This window comes from Mytilus californianus, unplaced genomic scaffold (assembly GCF_021869535.1).
Source record: "Mytilus californianus isolate M0D057914Y unplaced genomic scaffold, xbMytCali1.0.p SCAF_5, whole genome shotgun sequence".
NCBI classification, from domain to species: Eukaryota; Metazoa; Mollusca; class Bivalvia; order Mytilida; family Mytilidae; genus Mytilus; species Mytilus californianus.
Genome location: NW_026262701.1, coordinates 93707675 through 93724681, shown reverse-complemented (window position 1 = coordinate 93724681; position 17007 = coordinate 93707675). Strand labels below are relative to the sequence as shown.

At 30.7% G+C, this 17007-nt stretch overlaps 1 protein-coding gene across 1 annotated transcript; it reads left to right on the top strand.

Annotated features, from left to right (window-relative positions):
* Nucleotides 1-2463: 2463 nt before the first annotated feature.
* Nucleotides 2464-14352, top strand: LOC127700243 (ubiquitin-conjugating enzyme E2 variant 2-like). The gene is made up of 4 exons (XM_052203671.1): nucleotides 2464-2502; nucleotides 8557-8702; nucleotides 10749-10883; nucleotides 12770-14352. The coding sequence occupies exons 1-4, from the start codon at nucleotides 2481-2483 to the stop codon at nucleotides 12911-12913; spliced, it is 447 nt and encodes a 148-aa protein (XP_052059631.1). The 5' UTR covers nucleotides 2464-2480; the 3' UTR covers nucleotides 12914-14352.
* Nucleotides 14353-17007: the final 2655 nt, after the last annotated feature.

Sequence of the window (17007 nt, the reverse complement as noted above, 5' to 3'; positions counted from 1 at the left end):
AACCATGTAAATTCTGATCAACAACAGTACAATCATAACCATGTAAATTCTGATCAACAACATTACAATCATAACCATGTAAATTCTGATCAACAACAGTACAATCATAACCATGTAAATTCTGATCAACAACAGTACAATCATAACCATGTAAATTCTGATCAACAACATTACAATCATAACCATGTAAATTCTTATCAACAACAGTACAATTATAACCATGTCAATTAGTCTGTAAATTCAAAGAGAAAGAAGCACTAGTTCTAAAATTGTTAGCTTTATGGAAAATATTTTCGTATAAAGGAGAATGTTAAATACCACTTTTTATCTCGCCTTGACGGAGTCAAATAGCGAGTCATAGGTATGCTGTTTTATTAGTGACTAACGTATCGCATGTACCTTATAATTGAAATCAGAGACTTCACTGTAAACATGCGCACACAAAAGAAAAAGCCAACGAAACATCACCATCAAGGAAAGGAAATTTAACAATATGAAAGGAAAAGTCGTCCCGTTTATCATAAATTTTACATGTATACTTTAAAAAGATCATTTGAATTAAAAAGTTGTTTTAGAGTGTTTCATGGAAAATTTAATTTGCATCAACCATAGAATTAGAATTAACATTTATCCGGTTATTTTGAGGAAGGCCATTGTTACTTAAAAACTGTATTAGTATAACCAGAAGACCATTACTAGACCGATAGTCATCAACTTCTGGTATAATTCATGGGTCGGTCTTTCACAACCGAACACAGCCAAACCACATTGAATACAGCCAAACCACACCGAAAATAGCCAAACCACACCGATTACAACCAAACCACACCGATTACAGCCAAACCACACCGAACACATAAAAAGACCACTAACCCCCAAGGGAAATAGTAATATTTCACAATTAAAAAAAAATAGAATATATTAAATAACGTAAAATTTAATATTATTATCATTTTTTGCATATTTTATGGTCATAAAAGTTGAGAAACAAAATTAAAAAAAAGTCTCCGGATCCCTGAGCAGTATATATATTTTTTGTATATATAGTTAATTGTATATTATCTTAATGTCTTTACTTTTTGTTTACAACAAGTAAATTGTTCAGTAAAGTTAAAACGTTTTATTATACTTCACGTTAAAGTGTCAGATTTTGATTGGCTAATACGAGGGAGATAATTTACTCTATCAATTTTTTTAATGTCACCCTCTCGTGAAGACCAATAAAAAATTGATATTTCAAAGGACAATGAATTGACTTTACATCAACATATTAAAGACAATGCCAAAGTTCTAAATTACGCCTCGCAACAATGCCAAAGTTCTAAATTTAGGCCTCATACTTTTTTCATAGACTATCAAAATAAAACAAAATATTTTGCTTCACTTCTGTTGTTTTTCTAATAACTGTAACGTTGTTGTGTACGTGACAGTAAAACACAATAATGATAGTACATTCAGTATATTAAATTAAATAACACATAGCTGAAAGGGTGATAGAGCAGATAAATTGGTACTCCTCGAAAAAACAACATTGTCAACCTCGGCTTCGCCTCAGTTGACAATGTTTTCTCGGTGTAACAATCTGCTCTATCACCATCTCAGCTATGTGTTATCAGAGACATATAATACATTATGTATTATATGTCTCTGGTGTTATTTATATATTATCTAATGTGAGATTATAACAATAATTAAATGTAAAATAATGTTAGGCTGAAAGCGTACCGGCTGTTCTGACAACAGTCCTATTTAGACCAGAAGACATTTCTTTTTGGTTATCTGGAAATCACTTCTTATTAATTTGTATATCATATATACATGTAAAAGAATATACATAAGTTGAGTTTTATTAAAAATATATCCCATTAATTGTATTCGGCGTTTGATTCACTTTAATATTTTCGTAGTGTTTTGAAAAGTATTATAAGTTTTATCTTATTTTATTTCATCTTGATTTATTTCATTTTATCTGGGAATATAGTATAATAGTCCGAGAATTTATTCAAAATTTTTTTTTTTTTTTTTTTTTTTTGTATTTTCATTTTATTATTTTTGAAAATGTTATTACAAGTCGACTATTCAAGTTATGTTATTTTATCATTCATCGGAGAAGAAAAAATTTAACGTGTAATTTAATTACAGAAAGTACTGGGAATCCAGGTTTGCAACAATGGACAATAAAACACTCTGAAAGAAGACGGAACTATCGATTAGGAAAAATCTCTTTACTAATCAATATCTGTATAAGTATGAAACTGATAGTAACCAAACTTTTCAATAACATTTGTATTTTTGATAATATAATTCATTCAATTGTGAAAAAAATCAATTGGTTGAGGCAAAGAAATTTTAAACAATTGTGTCTAGTGTAGGTTTTGTCATTTTCCCTCACAAATAATATTTTGCACCTGTGACGATAAACACACATCCGGATTGGCTCCATTCCTAACACGTTCCGGTTAATACATATAGCAACCATCATGGCGGGTTCCACAGATACAGGTCGAGATCAAAATATCTAATTTTCTAACATTTTTTCAGAAATCTGTTTTCATAATTCATGTCAAATGACTCCTATTATACACATCTTAATACTTGACAATTTGAACGAGAGCTTTCTTTGTAAATTTTGTTTGTTAAACCCCATAGAATTTCATGCCGGTTTGGTGTCTCCCATTTTCACAAAATCATGGTATTGCTTTCATAAAGAATAAAACCAAATTTTAATTAAAGGGTAAATTGTGAATGTCGTTTTCGTGATAAAATGTATAGACTTCTTATAAATACACTGTTTACTCCATGAAAGATTCACTGGTAACACAGTTTACACAAAGAATTTCCTGTTTTAGCCTTTTAACAGGATCTTGTTTTAGTAATTTTACTATAACCAGACACACACCCAGCAAGATGATGGCTGTATCACTCTACCAACTTTGGCATGCTTTGGTCCATTTTGCCAAAGTGTGGTCAGTCATATAACAAAGGGTGTGAAAACATCGGACTGCTCCATACATATCCCCCCCCCCCATTTTCTAGGTTGAATATGTACACAACCCACCATTTGGGAAATCATTCCCAAAAAGGTAACTTTACCACATTTATGAGGTATTTTCACTGTGTTGAAAATGGAAATTTTTGTATTTTCTTTTTTTAGAAGGTACATGTATCAGTCAGGGGACTTATTGAAATAAGTGATTTTTAAATTACTTATTTAAGTAGCAAATTCGAAGTTTTGTCACAAATTGTGATTTTGTAGTTTTACCAAAATTTTGAACACATAGGTTTAGATAATATCTTTTCATTAGTAAAATTGAAAAAAATGAACTTTTTGCTTCTTTTAAGCAGCAAGGTTTATGCCTTTGATGCAATCATTTAGCTGCAAATTCTATTTTAGTTGAAAAAATGCTATAAAAATGGCTTTACATAATGAACTGATACTTTCTTAACAAGATTTTTCCCAGCAGTAGGAGTATTTTTCCTGTAAAATTCAAGGTTTCATCTTATAGATTATGTAATAAAATTCTACTGTTCGCGATCAAAATTTCACTGTTCGGGGGTGTTGAAATTAGTGGGGGTTATTCAAATAATGATACTTTAAGAAGTGATTTTTTGGAAGGAAATTGAGGTATGATACTTAAACAAGTGATTTTTATGTCATTATCCTAGATTTAGTACAAGCATGACAAGGTCATCACCTGACATGACCCGGTCATCCTATCAACACAGATGTTGGTTCTGATAATTTTGGCAACATAATTAGTCCCTGGATCATTAGTATTCTATATTAAAAGCTACAATAAAATTAAATCACTTAGTCTAGTGATTAATTTGTACTACTTAAATAGGTGATTATTAAAGAAAGACAACTCTTACTTCCAACCTTTATGGACATAATGTTACTTGAATCAGTGATTTAGAATTCAATTTTAACAAAATTAATACAAAAATATTTGTAAAGCGCTGTAGTTATGATTCTTCAGAACACTGTTTTCTGCAACAGACATGGCAGTTGACGGTTTTCAGCACAATTAGTTGCAAAATTTTGTGTACAAAACATAAAATTTACTGGTCATTTTATCATGATAACATACATGAACAAAAATTTGAAGAATTATAAATAATTTTACAATAACATCTGACTGATGAATTAACGCAGTAGTGCATACAATCGGAAATCTAAAAAAAATATATATTTACAATATGCATTACCCAGTGTAGATCAGCGTAGCCCTTTAATTAAGCAGTACATCGATCCTGTTTAGTATTTTCATATCTATTATCTTTTCCTTTCTGATTGAGGATAATTGATATATATGTCAATTGATAGTACATACATGACATACATGTATTGACTTCATTAAAAAATAGGCACAAAGACACTGAGACTACTATATAATTATACTATCCTTTGGGCTAGGAATTGACCATTCATCTGTTGATTCTTAAACCATCAACTCCCCCCCCCCCCCCCTGATATCCTGTACTGTAAAATCCCTACCTGCTTAGGAATTTGTATAATTATGGTCCAGTGGCTAATAGTTCATGTATGTTCAGGAGAAAAACAAATTTACAATAAATACAACAGGTAGGTCCTGACTGTAATAGGGGTCGTCCAGGATGAAGTGCTGGAAATTTGCAAATGCCATTGGAAAATAAGGGTTTATTGGATAGGAATAGAAATTTTGTCTTTCAGCAGACCCTCTACGGACACTTCAAAGAGTTGTTGCAAGTGTTCTTAACGTGCATAGAGCGTGGCATTCTCTCTACACTAGGCATCAGATTTAATGTCCCCATTCTGACCAGACGTGACTGCGTATGTATACATCCCACACATGGCCAAACGGACGCCCCACTTTGGCATGGGTTTTATTGTAGATCAGATGAAGACCAAGTGGAAAGCTAGTTGAAAGTCAACAACAACTAATAAAAAAAAAACATGTATCTAAAGAATATAATGTCAGGGTTTTGAGCATGCTGAGGTTCCTTCAAGTATTTGTTGATAGAAGTGAAATGATCTGAACCAAAGGTCTAGTTTTTTGTTTCTATATAAGGTGGAATATAATGTACATTCCATTATATCCAATACTCCATTCACTAAGGATGATAGACTAGTGTAAAATGAAATTTGATTATTAAAGAGTTTTGACGACTTCACATGCATCTACAGATAACGTTGTCATTATTTTTTTTAATAGAAAAAAATATTTGCGAAAAAATTATGTGTAGGCACGTGCCTTAAGTGCCTAATCATGCTAATGGCAGCTACGTCCATGGTATTATATTTCCTTTTACATTTTTTAAGGCATCAGACATTTGTACAGGTGACCTATAGTTGTTAACTTCTATGTCATTTGATCTCTTTTTTTTTTTCTTTTTTTTTTTTGGAAAAGATTATTTTGAAATTCTTGGGAACAAACTATCTATTGATTTATGTAGATTTAGGACCACAAATCACAAGCTTCCTATTGAACAGGGTAGATGGACCAATATAGTTAGAAATAATAGACTGTGTCTTCTATGTAATAAAAATGACATTGGTGATGAATTTCATTACATAATAGAATGTAAATACTTTGAAGAAAACAGGAAACATTGTATGTCACATTATTATTTTAAAAATGCAAATATTGTTAAATACAAGCAGATTATGTCTTCAAAACACAAATCAAAACTGATTAAACTTTGCAAATTTATAAAGATTATCAACACAGGTATATGTGCTCCTGGCTAAAAAGTATTTCATATATTGTCTTATCAATTGTCTTGTTTGTTCCGTCTTATTGTAAATATTGTACATAAAATGTCTTCTCTATACCTATGTATATGGTTTATTGAGAATAAAGATATATATATATATATATAGTGGAGAGTTGTCTCAATGGCAATCATGCCACATCTTTTTATTTTTAATTTATATATACAATTTATCACTAAGAATTGAATCCTTTAAAACAATGATTTTTTTTCTGTAATTAGATTATATTCATGATATTAGTTCACATCAAGTACATTTTTACCAGTTTATACAAAAAATTAAATACCTTAGAAATCACATCCATCAAGAGATTAAACATTAACAAGTGATGATTAATGATCACTTAGGAGTGTTGACTTTATACATGTGTATTCTGTATATATGTTGCAGACATTTTCTTAATTTAGGCATTTTGTAAAATGCCTGAAAACTTTAGGCATTTTCTAAAATGCCTACAAGATGTAGGCAATTTATGTATTGACTATTTTTTTCAGGTATTTTACATAATGCCTAAAAAAATTGAAAGGCATTTTACAAAATAGCCTGTAGATGTTCATATCTCTACTTTACAATCAGAAACGTCCTTGTATGGTAAAACCAATGCTTTAGAGGGGAATTTGTTTTACTTTGCAGGATGTATAAATTTGCATTCTTTCTGAATGGGGACATTAAATAAGATGCGTTGTGTATGAAAAGTGCCACGTTCTCTGAATGTTAAGAACTCTTCCTCATAGGTGGCCTGTTGGAAGTAACATCTGTTCCTATCCAATGTACCTTCTTTTCATGCGGCAGTCAAAATTCGTGTCCTTTATTCGATCAATCCATTGCAGAACTTACCTATTTGATTTATTATCAATTTGTTCTCGCCCTAAATAAGCACAAAATAACAAACAACAATCGGTCAATCAAACAACGGCCTTCATTTTCTCTGCTTCATATTTCACACTTTTGTTTTGAATCTAGATTTTCTAAAAAAATTGTTTGTTAATTTTGTTTTATTGTAAGAACAATTTGTTGTTCTGTCACCATGACAAGAAAGTCATAAAATTACTATCTGAAATGCAAAGAAAAAAAAGGACAAACGTACAGTAGTTTCAAATAAACTATGATATACATTTAAACTCTCCCAGTTGGTATTTGAAGAATAACTTAAACTTAATTTTTCTGTACCATTAAGTATTTTCTTTGCAAGATATTTTGTGTTTGGTCATATCTCAATGATAATCGTTTTTTACAAATTACCTGAAACTGAATAGGCCTAGGCAATTTGTTGTATTTTGTTTAAAAATTCCAGTCATTTTACAAAATGCTTAAATTAAGAAAATGCCTGTAACATATACATGTACAATGTGCATGAAAACATGTATACACTAACCTGACATTTGTGTTGAGGGTTTATTTCTAAATAATTAAATTATAAGTATAGGTTGGAATTTTTATATTTATTTTTATTTTTTTTTGGGGGGGGGGGGGGGGGGGGGTGTTGTCACAAGACTTCAAGGATAGCCTGAAAATCTGGCTCTGGAATCAAACTAACTAAAAGTGAGTGTTCTGCAATCCTTCAATGAACAAAATTTTTCCATGATTCTGACATGGATTTGATCCATTTCGTTTTGCAATATGATCATGATGATGAATTTAGTTACATGTATCAGTATTCAGTAACAACTACTGTTACATATTTGTTGGTTAAAAGATTTTGAAGAAATACTCATAAAAACATTAGGCTCTGAACTCATAATAAGGTCTCATTGAAAAAGATGATCGCCACCTAGAGTACTGAAAAATAAAATTGAAATGAACCCACAAGTTTGATTTTTAGAGTTCATGCGCGTGCATGAATTTCCTTCACAGATCATGCAGATAAATATTGTTATTTTTATGTTGACAACCATTCAGAACATTACCCATGCTTGAAATCGGTATATATTTTTGGAAGATATCTCCAATCATTATCTTATCAAATAATAATTCAATAGTGAACAATTGTTTATACAAAATGTACCCTGTCTTGATTTAGTTTCTTTACTTTGTACATTAAAGCTAGCTTTACTGGTAACAATTAATTAAGTATTTATCAAAACTGAACTGAATTTGATGGATCAGTTAACTCTTCCTTGTTAGACAATTATGTATCAGACAATTATCCACTAGAGACCAAATGATGTACATGTAGATGTTAGCATATATATAAACAAGTCTAAATTGAAAACAACGTTCAAACCTATGATTGGGTTGGATAAAAACCACAATTTTTATACGTGTGCATGCAAAACAAATTTCTTGGTAGAGTGGTCTAAATACAGCACAAACAACATTTTCCAAAAGACCAAAAAAGTGAAAAAGTATATTTTAACAAAACACATTTGACTAACAGGTCATATATATATATATAAAAATTGTGGTTTTTATCCAACGCAATCATAGGTTTGAACGTTGTTTTCAATTTAGACTTGTATATTGTATATACTCATGATACTGTATATCTAAGATATATAAATTACATATCATGAGTCCTAGGGTGTAAAGATAAATATGACAACACAAAAAAACTAATAGGGTAATTAAAATCCACTTCTCTAAGAAATTGACAACTTCTCCCATTTCTCTGCATGAAGGAGAAGCTACATCTCCCTTGCCAAACATCCTAGATAACCTGCATAGTTGTAAATTCAGAGTTTGTGTTTCCACTCTAAATCACTACACAGTTACACATTTTCACAACTTTATTATATAAATACATACATGTACATGTATGTCAGTCCTCCAAAATCTTTAATTTTACAATTTTTATGTTGCAGTGAAAGTACCAAGAAATTTTAAATTATTAGATGAGTTAGAGACTGGACAGAAGGGTGTTAGTGACGGCACAATAAGCTGGGGTTTAGAAAATGATGATGATAACACATTAACACACTGGACAGGAACTATTATAGGACCACCAAGGGTAAGATAAAAAAAAAACTGGCATGTGTTTAAGACTTAGAAAATGATGATGATAACACATTAACACACTGGACAGGAACTATACACCTTATCGCTATTCCCGCTTGACCCGAGAATCTGTCCCGCTCGAACTTTTGACGTCATACAACAATCACTTTTCCATTGTGGCGTCAGACATTTTCTATTATGACGTCAAAATTTTACGGGAACTTGTGTGATGTCCAGTAATGGCGGACAAATAGCGATAAGGTGTATTATAGGACCACCAAGGGTAAGATAAAAAAAAACCTGGCGTGTGTTTAAGCCTTTTAGAAAATGGTGATGATAACACATTAACACACTGGACAGGAACTATTATAGGACCACCAAGGGTAAGATAAAAAAAAACCTGGCATGTGTTTAGAAAATGGTGACTCAGAAACATTCTATATTAGTAAATCTACTTACTTTAAGACATTCATTCTGAACAAGTCTGCATGATCTGTATATTACTATACCAATAATACATGTAATAAATTGGGGGTAAACAGCTGAAGTTGTCAATTAACTGCCTGATAGGAGTTACATGTATTGTCCCAAAATGACGATTTTTATCCTTTTATTTTTGTGTTTTTGGCTATTACATGTATGGAGTTGTAATCATAATTTTAGTATACAGTTGAACCTCAGTAAGTCCGTTTGTCAAAGTTGAAGCGATCTGACATAACTTTTTGATATATCCTGCATGAAGGTTCAAGTTTGAATTAGTATTAAGATAAGATAAGATATTTTATTTCCAATTATGGGCCCCAAAGGGCATAAACATTACAACATCAATAATTTTTCATAATACAATACAAACATTGAGATAAATAAAATAACTTAAATTGTATGCTTTTCCTTCCAAAATACTCTTGCAATTGGAACTTCAATACATCAAGGTTAATTTTTTATCCTTTTTCTTCGAGAGTACTTTGAAATATATTCATCGATCAGGTTAACTGAGATTTCAATACAACCGAGTTTGACTCCTTAGAGTTAATAAAAATACATTGAAAAAATGGGAAAAACTGACTAATTACCTCGATTTATCTGAGATCAATACATGGAGGTTTGACTGTATTTATATAATTTGTTTTTATTTTTTTCATATTGACATAATTTACTAAGTAACAATAAACAATGAAAATGTATCTTTCATTCGTGTGAGAACAGTACATTATCAACATTTTATATTTTCAGATATCCAATATTAATTATTATATTGCATATAAATATATTGAAATCACCGGGTTTGTCCAACTGTTCATCCAACAAACTTTAATGAGACTTCTTTTTGTGCTTTTCTGGTATATAATCTAAAATTTAAGGACAGTAGGTCGACCTTTCCTCAAAATTAAATTTCAATAATAATTGACACTGTTCTCAGGCCTAAGAATGACTTGATAATTAGTCCACAGCTTGACAGTGATAAGTTGTGTTCCGATCTACATTTATTAGCTACCTACTGCCTGCTTGGCTCAAAGTTACATTGAATTCTTAATAAGGTTGAATGAAAGCTCTTAATAAGGTTGAATGAAAGCTCTTAATAATGTTGAACGAAAGCTCTTAATTAGGTGGAATGAAAGCTCTTAATAAGGTGGAATGAAAGCTCTTAATAAGGTGGAATGAAAGCTCTTAATAAGGTGGAATGAAAGCTCTTAATAAGGTTGAATGAAAGCTCTTGATAAGGTTGAATGAAAGCTGTTGATAAGGTTGAATGAAAGCAAATCGTTACAATTTCTGAGGAACTCTACTGAACGGAAGGACTTAAGATAATTAACATCATAAGTTGTAAAGTGTGTACACTTTTCAGCTTTGTCAGACATCTCCCCCCTGTTTTCTGATATATTGAATTGACAAGTTTGTGTATGCTTAGCACGACAAAGCATGTATTCTTGTTAAGTTTTGAGCACCACTAATGAGACATTTTCTAAATATATACATGTACATTTGGTCCATCAAGTGAACTTTGTTATCTTATTACTTGTATTACACTGTAGTTTGATATTGATTTTGTATTTTTCAGACACCTTTTGAAAGTAAAATATATACATTAAAACTAACCTGTGGTGAATACTATCCAGACAAACCTCCCATAGCTAGATTTGTATCCAAGATAAAAATGACATGTGTACTTGATTCTGGCCCTCAGACAGGTTTGGTAAGTTTCTTGATCTGTGAAACAGGGAAATTGAACAAATGGATAAAGATAAACCTCTCAAGACATGTATTTGTATCTGTAAATTAGAATTCACATGAAATAATGAGTAAAGTGTAAAGGCTGTTCCATAAAAACATACAAGGGACCCAGGGAAGGCACTTCCAAATCTCAACTATGGGTGGATGTCATCTATGTTTTTGCATAGTGGAAATGTATAAAGTGAAATTTTAATTTGCCTCTTGGTGGTTACACCAATTTTAATTACAATGTAGTTTAGATCCAAGGAATAGAATAATTATATTTATTCTATCCCTGACCAAGACAGATTAGCCCTGAATCAATGATGAGGGTTGAGTAGCGACCTGAACCTGTTAGGGGGTTTGGGGCATCCCCCCTAAGACAATTTTTCTTTCCAGTAATTACATGTGAAATCCTGCAATCTGAGTAGATTATAAATGTAATAATTATCTCATTAAAGCCCATTTTTGGGGTATCATGAAAGAAAATTAAAGAAAAATTGTTAAAATATTTATATTTTATTGTTTTTATTTTTTTTTTGCAAAACACCCATTTATACACATCCCATTGGCAGTTAAAGCTTGGGATGGTCATCCTAAGATGCATTACTTTAATATAATCATAAAAATTATTTATGTATTTAAAATGTATTTCAAGGTCAAGAATGCCACGTGTTGTAAATCTTTGACCTTTTAATTACATCAACATATAAGAACGACATTGTATCATTTGAGATTTCAAAGGTGAACTTTGATAAGGGGTTATAATTATTTGCCAGACGAACAATTCTTTCATTTAATCTGATGTTTAAATTTATATTGGGAATCCATTGTCCCTGTATCTACCATAATATAATATTTTGTCTTTATGTTGAAATGCAGAAATATTTGATTCAATATTTCAAATATAAGTATCGTAGATTTCTGATGAATGGACTGCACCAATTGCCGTACCTATTATTTGTTTATATATATATATTTTTCCATCAATTAAAATTCTTTGTTTTCTAAAATGAGTATCTACAGATGTATTAAAACATTGACTGGTAGAGCATTGACTTTGAAATTTAATTTGTCAAAATTATTATCATGATCATAGGCTCTCTCAACTTCACTTACAGAGCAGCTTGCGTTTACATTAGTAAACTAAACAAGTAACCTTGAACTTGATCATAGTCAAATACGCTCTTTGATATTTAGAAGAAAAGATAATATAATATAAAGCATCGATAAGACCGCAAATTTTTATATAAAGAACGAACACTGCACGGAACAGAATTTCTGGAAATTGATAATCTTAAATTGTCTATACACACGGTCTATGATGAAACAATTTAGCCTAGACAGAGCGCAATTCGTTTAGCCTTAGGCTATCGGTCCTGCATTAATTTCTAATCCTGCTTCCCTTGGTACCATGTATGTTCTAATGGAACAGCCCTAAAGACCATTGAAATCACATCTGAACATTATTAGAAAACCTAGTAAAATACAGCCAAAAAAAGCTCACCAATTTCCATAACATTTACTTATAAACGCCAGATAAGTTTACTAAAAAAAAAATTAAGGTTTTATCATTTACATGTAGGTCAGATGCATATATTCTGCAAACAACTGGTATTTTATAGAAAATATCCTAAAATTATACTGATTATGCTGATACAGAAGGGTTCTCAGGAGTCTATGAGTCCTGGACTCAATCATTTTTAAAACTAATGAGTCCAAAGATGCATGAAGATTGTACAATGTTGTATCAACTAAAGCACACATATCATTTTAAAGCAAAAGTTTAAAAACAATATAAAAATTTGATTTAAATAAAATAAACTCCTTCAGTATGTACATCAGTTTTTTTTTCCCTTTTATTTTCAGATTGATTCCAGGAAAGTAGATGCTTTACGGAACTGGACACATGAATGCTCAATTAAACAGATTTTAATGGATGTCAGAAAACAAATGACACTTAAAGAAAATTTTAAATTCTCTCAACCACCAGAAGGAACTAGTTTTAGTTAGATGAAATCTTTTCTTGTTTGGTTTTCCTAGATACTGATGGGGTGTGTAATTAATGCCAAGGTCTGATCTAGTCATGGTAACTATTTGGAAGGGAGGTAACCATGGCTTAACTGACAGATTGTCTCCCCATTATTTGCTAAGTTAGTGAAAGCTTTACAAGTTAAGAGTATATATACCTCATGGCAAAAATCTTTCTTCCAAATAGTTACAGAGAAAGGATCAATAAAGTGCTATGATGAATATATATTGGGAAGCTCACCTTCATTGAAACTGTACCACATCTAAGAAAGGGTAACATTTTCTATTGATTTTTATGTCATCCCACAGTTACAGTAATATCAAGAAAAAAATATAGTTTGTTTTTTAGACGTTTGCTGTAATTGAGTTTTCGTACCTTTTAAAACCAATCACATGCTCATATGTAGATGAGCTTCCTAAATATAGACTTTCTTTAATGTAGTTGTATGTATATTGCGTTAGAAATAAAGGAAAATCATAACAAAAATTGTACGAATCATTATTATTGCTGACAATGAAGAAGGACAACTTCTATTATTGATGCTAAGATATATTTTCCTAGCTGTACTAAAGAATGTTTCTTATTAAACATATCTCGGATAAAAAAAAAACAGAAAAAAATATATTAACCTTCATGTAGTTCTGTCCCTTTGTTGTCAACCATTTCACTTGCAACTTTGTACTTTTGCCACTTCAGCATTTTTATTTTCAACAGCCGTTATCACAAATTTTTAGATTGTATTTTGACTCAACTTGAAAAAATTCAATGCTAGGTTAAAATTTAATTTCAAGTAAGTTTTCTAATTAACTTGTTAATATTCTTGTTATAAGTGAAGTCAGAATAATTAGTGTGTTAATTTACATAATTAGATCAGTATTTTTAATTTATTTTGCATAAATATTCAGGGTTTAGATAAACTACACCTAAAGTAACTTATTAGTAACTTTTTATGACATATTTCTTGCTTTAAAATGAGTATGTAATTGAGATTACTGGTATTTTATATGTAATAATTAACTTCCAGTACATGTGTTTTATGTGCCACTGTTGTAAAAAGCAGCAAAAGAGGTCTTCTCTAGCAATCTTCACTGAACGCTTACTAAGTCAAATATGATAAACTGTTAACAGAATTTCAATTTTTTTTAAATGTAAAAAGTTTTAAATATTGGGAGATTTGGTTTATATTTTTTTCTGAATTTGCTTAAATATATTAGTTTGGCAATAAAATCATCAAGTATATTTACAAATCATTTATTCTTGTTATAGAAATTCTTCATTTCTTTTTTAAATTTGAGTTGATTTATGTTTTAGAATTATGAACACATGCACATAGATAAGTATCCTTTAGCAAAGAGCATAACTTGAACAATTAGTTCTAATTGATAATTAGCATGATAAATTTGTAGTCTTATTAAATACATTTTTTATACGACCGCAAAAAAATTTTGTGGTCGTATATTGGTATGACGTTGGCGTCGTCGTCGTCGTCGTCGTCCGGCGTCGTCGTCGTCCGGCGTCGTCGTCCGAATACATATTGGTTTTCGCACTCTAACTTTAGTTTAAGTGAATGGATCTTTTTGAAATTTGACCATAAGGTTAAATACCACAAAAGGAAGGTTGGGATTGATTTTGGGGGTTATGGTACCAACAGTTAAGGAATTAGGGGCCAAAAAGGGGCCAAAAATGAGCATTTTATAGTTTCCAGACAATAATTGTGGAACGGTGTATGGATCTCTCTGAAATTATACTAAAAGTTTCCATACCACAAAGGGATGGTTAGGATTTGCTTTGGGGGGTTATGGCTCAAACCGTTTAGGAATTAGGGGCAAAAAAGGGGGAAAAACATGGTTGTCCTGGTTAATGGACAAATACTTTAGTACAAAACATAATTTAAAGCAGTGTAAGGGAGATAAATCAAATACATCATTGAAATTATCTCCCTTACACTGCTTTTAAATTATGTATAAAGTAATGGTTAATGAACAATAAAGATAATCTAAAACAGTGTAAGGGAGGTAATCCAAATATAACGTTTTGGTTACTTCCCTTACACTGCTTTTAAATTATGTTTAAAGAAATGCATATTTATAAAGGAAGACCAGTAAAAATATCTGCAAATGTTTTCATCTTTTTTTTTTACAAAAAAATCCATATGAAAGATTTGACACTATATTTTTATTAATTCTATTATAAAATAGATTAAGTTAGCACTATGGTAAATTTAAATGGGTAATTATGGTTGCCAACTCCATTGGAAATTTGAATTGAGATTATGACCATATCTTGAGGGAAAGAATTTTTTTGGGGGAAAAAGGGGGGGGGGATAAAAAGAAATTGTGGGGGGCCAATTTTTTCTCATTTCAGATTTCAGAAATTAAAAAGAATTATTCTTCAAATATTATTTTTTTTTCAAATTTCAAATATTGAAAAATTTCAAGAAGTAATCTTTAATTGCACAGTATGGCGCATTAGATTTGTAAAATCTTTGATCACATTTATTTATTTGTTATGCCGAATCTAACAGTGTATTTAGATTTTTAATTTTGGGTCCAGTTTTCAAATTGGTCTACATTAATGTCCAAAGGGTCCAAAATTAAACTTTGTTTGATTTTAGTAAAAATTGAATATATGAGGTTCTTTGATATGCTGAATCTAAACATGTATTTAGATTTTAGATTTTTGGCCCAGTTTTCAAGTTGGTCCAAATTGGGGTCCAAAATTAAACTTTGTTTGATTTCAACAAAAATTGAATATATGGGGTTCTTTGATATGCTGAATCTAACCATGTATTTAGATTTTTTATTTGTGGACCCCGTTATCTAATTGGTTCATATTGAGGTCAAAAGGGTCCAAAATTAAACTTTGTTTGATTTCATCTAAAATTGAATTATTGGGGTTCTTTGATATTCCAAATCTAACCGTGTATTTAGGTTTTTAATTTTGGGTCCTGTTTTTTAAATTGGTCTACATTGAGGTCCAAAGGGTCCAAAATTAAACTTAGTTTGATTTTGACAAAAATTGAATTCTTGGGGTTCTTTGATTTGCTGAATCTAAACATGTGTTTAGATTTTTTGATTATGGGCCCAGTTTTCAAGTTGGTCCAAGATAGGGTCCAGTATTTAAACTTTGTTTGATTTCAACAAAAATTGAATATATGGGGTTCTTTGATATGCTGAATCTAAACATGTATTAGATTTTTTATTATGGGCCCAGTTTTCAAGTTGGTCCAAATTGGGGTCCAAAATTAAACTTTGTTTGATTTCAACAAAAATTGAATATATGAGGTTCTTTGATATGCTGAATCTAACCATGTATTTAGATTTTTTATTTGTTGGCCCCGCTATCAAATTGGTTCATATTGAGGTCAAAAGGGTCCAAAATTAAACTTTGTTTGATTTCATCGAAAATTGAATTATTGGGGTTCTTTGATATGCCAAATCTAACCGTGTTTTTAGATTTTTAATTTGGGTCCCGTTTTTTAAATTGGTCTTCATTGAGGTCCAAAGGGTCCAAAATTAAACTTAGTTTGATTTTAACAAAAATTGAATTCTTGGGGTTCTTTGATATGCTGAATCTAAACATGTGTTTAGATTTTTGATTATGGGCCCAGTTTTCAAGTTGGTCCAAGTTGGGGTCCAAAATTAAACTTTTTTTGATTTCAACAAAAATTGAATATATGGGGTTCTTTGATATGCTGAATCTAACCATGAATTTTGATTTTTTATTTGTGGGCCCCGCTATCAAATTGGTTCATATTGAGGTCAAAAGGGTCCAAAATTAAACTTTGTTTGATTTCATCAAAAATTGAATTATTAGGGTTCTTTGATATTCCAAATCTAACCGTGTATTTAGATTTTTAATTTTAAGTCCCGTTTTTTAAATTGGTCTACATTAAGGTCCAAAGGGTCCAAAATTAAACTTAGTTTGATTTTAGCAAAAATTGAATTCTTGGGGTTCTTTGATATGCTGAATCTAAACATGTGTTTAGATTTTTGATTATGGGCCCAGTTTTCAAGTTTGTCCAAGTTGGGGTCCAAAATTAAACTTTGTTTGATTTTAACAAAAATTGAATATG